Genomic DNA, 6,000 nt, shown 5'->3' on the forward strand with positions numbered 1-6,000 from the left:
CAGAAAGATGTTTTGCTTTTAAAGCAATACTCTTAGAGGTAAAAAGTGTCAATACAACCACTTCCATTGCTCCCCGGTTTAAAACAAAATATGAAAGGACAAAAAATTGCTGTGGGTGGGGAAGGGCAAACCAAGAGGGAACTGGAATGATGCATATCTGAGGTTTTGCTAGTATGTGCTCTGCAGTTAACTTGTACTTTAAAGGAGGTTTCTATGTGCTGTAGCCTCAAAGCAACGCAGCATTCTGTTAGGTGTCATTCCAACCAGATTCGTTCCTTTTGCAGCACCAACAGTTATCTCTTCAGATATGTGAGTGGCCTGACCCAGATTGCCTGTTAAAGCACAGTAACAGACTAAATATGACTTAAGCCCATATTTGTAAAGGTATTTAATCACTTAAGACCCAAAATCTCATTGGCAATCAACAGGATTTAAACTGTGTCTAAATCGCATTTGAAAATGAGATTTAGGCTCCTAAATCAGTTGGGCATCGCAATGCTGAGTGCATCAATGCCTAATTACCTTTTTAAAAATCTGGACTTCGATCTGTTTCTTTTCAAATAAACATGCAGTGGCCTGAACTTTCCAGAAGTGATTTTGTAGAACCTAATGGCTGCTTTGGGTATGTTCAGCAGCCAGTTGAAAGGCTATCAGAATTTTGTACTCAAATAGCTTATCAATAAAAAATTTGTATAATAGATGACAGCTGTCTAATGAAGTTGGAAGTGTGAATTTACTAGCTTAATAGACTACAGTCTATTATGAGCTTGTTTTGTTTTTGTTTTTGTCTGATTACATTACGAAAGAATGTAATCAAACTTCCAAGTTGCAGAGTGCACTAGATATGATTTCCAAGGACTCCAGACTTCAAGAATAAACTAAATTTATGACTCTCTTCAAAAAGATAAAAACAAAACTCCTTGAACCCGGACGGGTTGGCTCTCCCGCTTCCTTATAAGCTCCCAAACAGAGGTTGGGGATTTGAGATGTGCGCCCCGTTTTTCCAAGGGAGTGAATTAGATTGAGAGGATGTGTGTGTTTATTTTTTAAAGGTAAGACTGTGCATCTAGAGAGAATGTTTTCACCTCCATGAAGTTCTTTGAATTATAAAGGACATTGCTGTTGGGTTACTGAAAATCCCTGAGGGTTTTTCATTTATAACATTGCCTTGAGCCTTCTGCTGCATCCTGTTGGATTGACCTCCTTTTCAACTCTGTGCTGGCAGCTGCACTGCAGAGCTCTTTTTCCTGGATCCTTCAGGGTTGTCATATGACAAACTTGAACTGTGACCCTTTTGTCTCTTACCAGGCCAGCAGTGCCCTCTTTATGCTAAGTGGCCAGCGGTCTTCCCCACATGCACATTTGTTCCAAGCCATTTAACAAACTGAAAGTTTCAAATTGTGGCATTTGATAGTTTTTAATAGAAATGACTGTAAAACAAATGAAACAATGCTTAATTCTGTGCATGTTGCTAGTAAGAAATACTGCTTAATTTTCTGCAAATCATTGTCTAATATCTAGTGAAAGTGCCTTTTAATGCATCTTAGCTTATAAATTTAAATGCTCTTTAATGTAAAGTCTCTCCTTATGGCATAAATATCTAATTCATTGCTGTGGACTGTCCTTTACTGGCTTTTGTTTCTAATGTTTTTAATCGGGTTTTTTTTAAGCCAAGGTGATAAAGCCCAATTTTGCTGAAGTTTCATAGAGACTGTTAGGATAAGAATTGACAATAGTTAAAATTGCATCCAAGTAACACCACCTCCAAGTGGAATTGGTGCTGGTGGGCATCGCCTGGTTGAAGTTAGTCTGAGCGCTTGTATTTGTACAAATTGCATTCATTACCAAGAAGCCTGCAGTAGTGATGAGACTGGCTGTACAGTATAGATTGGCTCCAAGATAAGTAGCCAGTCAATTGTGCAGCTCATAGTAATCTTCCTTTTTTTCTATTAATTAATCTCTGTTCATTTCAAAATGGAGGGTGGCTGCATACATATGCTCCTGCTAACATCCTGAATGTATGACAGCTAATCATCATCTTCTTCTCCAATTGGATTTTCATATCCAGATAAACCTGCTGATTGGCAGATGGATAGACTGCATGTTCAAGGAATGCCTTCCCAGCATTTAGATACTCTGGCTGTGTGTGTTTTTTTGTCTTGAACGATAAAATCTCCTGGATTATTTTTAAACACTTTTAGACAAATGACTGTACATGAATGGTTAGACTGTCCCAGTTCCTCTTTGCCATGTTTACCGTGTGTTAATAGTTGAGTCCATTCTCAGACACAGCTGTCTTTGTGAGGAGATCAACATCTGAAGCATAAGAGTGGTTATGGGTAGGAATGAAGATGTAACCTATATCTCTACCCAAAATAGTGTATTCCTATGGTATTCTCTGCCATACATACCCATTCTTTTGTGTACAGCAGTTTAGAAATTTTCTGACAAAACAGAAAAAGTTTTACAAACATGGTTCGGGTTTGATGGAATTTTGTTGAATCACAGACAAGGTTCTTTCTGACAGAACTCTGAGTGGCAGAGATGCTAAGAAGCCTGGACTTGCAGGGTCTTTGGCAGTCCAGCCATGCTGATAGGTCCGGGGATCCTGAAGCTTCAAGGGACCTTGTGTTTGCAGTTCCCTGCATTGGAAGTCAGCTGCTGTTCAGTGGTGATCAACAGTGAAACTAACAAACACCTTAATTTCACTCCTGCTGTCAGGGGACTGGGGGGAAGGAAGGTTCTTGTTTTTGGAAACACCATTTCAGCCTGTCCCCCCCCCCCCCCCCCAAAATTGGAGTCTTTGGTTTACAGCAGATGTTAAACTTAGTTTTGATCCCGATTAGACCAAAACATCAGTTTCTTGCAAACCAAAAATTCAGTTTTCTTCAACTCTATCGTGTAATTAGGTGGCTTTCAGCATGGTTTTTGTCTGTACGAGCATTCACTGATCTGTATCTGTAGTGAAAATGCAATTAATCATAGTGGTTTAGTGTGATATATTTTCTTCCAATTGTTAAAATAACCAACTAAAATGACACAGTAATTAAATTGCAAAAGATAAATTAAGTCATACGTTATGTAGAAATGGGATTTATGGATTGCAGGTTTCTCTCTTACAAAAACATACATAAAGCTGAACATCAACATGCTAGATTTTGTCTGCCTTTACATGACTTCAGTGGTCTAGCCCATTGAGAATAAAGGGACATGTATTTTGAAAAATAATTCATTTTAACTTTTTCTTCTCTCTTCTCCCCACCCGTTTAGGGCTTGAATGGCAGTGCAGTTGCTTCTGGATCACCTGGTTTTAGTCTTACAAAACAGTTTCGTCCGAGAATAACACGTGTCTGTCTCAGGGACTTGATATTCTGCATGGAACAAGAGAGGGAGATGAAGCATTCTCTAGCCTTGTACCGTGCTCTTCTGAAGTGATGATTCAAATCTTGCATTTCATTTCTTGCTGTCTACTGCCAAAGAAAACACTGAAGCATTGCTGCACTGTCCTGAAATTCCAATTTGTGGGAAATAATCCATTATAAGGATAACTTTTGTTTACAGATACACATTTGTATTAAATACCTAATTTAGCACCTGGAGGGTTTTTTAAAAATAAATCACATTCAGGTTAAACCAGTCTGTAAAACAGTGAAGACACCGAGCACACACATACTCAATCCACCTGCATGCATTTAACTCTTGCAGACTAAAGGCTTAAGATGTGTACCAAGTTATCTGTCACTTGCTTCAGTACTCCAAAGTCTACAACATCTGTTCTATGTGTAAAGCCTTCCTCTAATCCAACCTTATTTAGGAAGACACATTTCAAGGCACTACACCTGATGAATGTATCTAATCATGAGCCAGCAATCTATCAACATGCTAGTGTATCAGCATTTCTTTACATTTCCTAGTTTTGGAATTAATTGCTGTAACTATTCCTAAAAGCCAGTTTTCAAGGAATGAGGGAGCAAGCAAAGGGATGTGAAGTAAGCTCGCCTTTCTTTATTGCCTCCAAAGGAAGACTCAACCAAGAGGAATGTGAGTATAAATGCAAAAGGTCCTGTCATGAGGTTCACATCCTATGGTTTAGATAGCGTGAGCTTCAGTGTTAAGGAAACCTGGAGCTAGCTAGTGAAAGACCAGAATAAGAAAAGGAGCCTAAAAAGGAATGGGAAACTAGATTTGGTCTGTTTTCCTTTGCTAGTCATCTAAACTAGCAGTAAGTTCAACTAAACCTTGAACAAAAAATTGAGCAGTCAAAAGCAGCCTGCATTGGCTTTCTGCAGAAAAGGCTATTTAAAATGCTAAACATTCTAGGACTATACAGTCGGAAAATAGTCCTTTCATTGCTTTATTGAGAATGTAAATTTAACTGATGTGATGCTGGTACTACAGCAAAGATATGCAGAATATATTAATGCTCCGGGGATTGTCTCAAAAATGTAAACTGAATGGTTTAGCCAGTTGCGTAATTCCCACTCAGTGACGGTGACTCCAGTTTCTTAATACTGTTGGAATAGTTTCTTTTCTGCATTTGACGATCCAGTGAAAGCTGCCTTGTTGGAAAAGGGAAAGTCCCTTCCTCCTACTGCATCACATACCCTATGGCACAGCACTGTATAGCATGGCTGTCTGACACAACTAGTAGGGAAGGCAGGATTGAACTGTATTGAATGCCTTCCTGCTGAAATTTAAGGAAAAGGCTTCCTACAGTTATTTGGCATGCTAAAGTGGAAAAAAGAAATGTAACCATATCCTCAGTCACTAGGACCACTGTAGACCCTTACCAAATACAGTATGTTTTGAATCAGTCATGTTTTTGTTTTGGGACAATAGTGAACAAAGCTAGTAAATTGCTGTAAATTATTTGTGTACATATAGCATATATGTAAAAAGCAGTACTTTGACAATGAAGCTGTAGTTTGCAAGATATTGATGGCATCAGGCAAAATTGTTTTGTATAATTAAATGCTTAGCTTTACTTTTTATGTAAAGTGCAGCATTTTTCCATATTTGTGTACTGTATCTTATTGACCAGATGTTTAAAATTATTTTAAATACTGCATTAAAGCAATTATTTTATTAAAAATAATAGTGGGCAACTTTACTCCATCTCGTGCTAGGAAATACACAATCTTCAGTGTTTTTGAAAATTGATTCAGAAATGAATGAGAAGAGGTGCAGTTATCTCTTAGTTAGCACCATAGATATATGTGCAGGAAGCTGTGGTTTGCTTTATTTTAAATATTTTGATTGGCTAAACACATGCCCATTTATACAAAAATTAGGAACAATCAGCAAGGAACTCCTTAATAGAAATAGCCTCAAAAATTAGAATTGAAATTTAAAATATTTGTTGACCTCTAGAATATAAAGCCATAGCTGTGCTAGATTAGTATATTATTTAATCAAGAGCAGAAGCTTTTTTTAATCAGAACAGGCTTCAATTTTTTATTCTTGATGTCTGTGTAATATTTCCTTCATAAAGTAGAAACACATGGGAGTTTAAGGTCCTGATATAAAACCCATTGGAGCCAATGGGTCTCTCTCCATTGTCTTCAGTAGGTTTTGGATCAGCCTTAAATGATTTAAATATATGCATTTCGGGCAGGGAGCTCAACATCCTTACCATGGCCTATATCAGTAACCTTTTCTTGGATTTTTTTTTTTAAGACTTCCTTTTATACCTGAAAGAGATGCAACTCAGGGTAATTTTCTCTAATCTTTCGCAGTTTATTATTATGAAGGATGTTGATGCTTATGGGTGACCCAGTTTAGTAACTCAATGCTGGAGTTAATATATACTTCATATGTTTGGAGTTAATTGTCTAAAATATGCACAGGTTATAATATTCTTTAAGTGAATTATGTCCATATAATGGACCCCTTAAACATTGTCCAGGTCATGGTATGATTGCAACATTTAGAGAGTACAGTGCCATTCATTTCTAGTACTTAGATTTGTCATGTACCCAGATGTGCATTACAAACAGTTCA

At 37.5% G+C, this 6,000-nt stretch overlaps 1 protein-coding gene across 1 annotated transcript in view; it reads left to right on the forward strand.

Moving 5' to 3' along the window:
• Positions 1-5,036, forward strand: part of TAF4B (TATA-box binding protein associated factor 4b) — a 127,218-nt gene extending 122,182 nt beyond the window's left edge. Inside the window, exon 15 of the mRNA XM_050942084.1 lies at positions 3,271-5,036. Within this exon, the coding sequence (XP_050798041.1) occupies positions 3,271-3,435 (165 nt within the window). The 3' untranslated portion in view covers positions 3,436-5,036. The remainder of the gene's footprint in view (positions 1-3,270) is intronic.
• Positions 5,037-6,000: the final 964 nt, after the last annotated feature.

This window comes from Gopherus flavomarginatus, chromosome 2 (genome assembly GCF_025201925.1).
Source record: "Gopherus flavomarginatus isolate rGopFla2 chromosome 2, rGopFla2.mat.asm, whole genome shotgun sequence".
NCBI classification, from domain to species: Eukaryota; Metazoa; Chordata; order Testudines; family Testudinidae; genus Gopherus; species Gopherus flavomarginatus.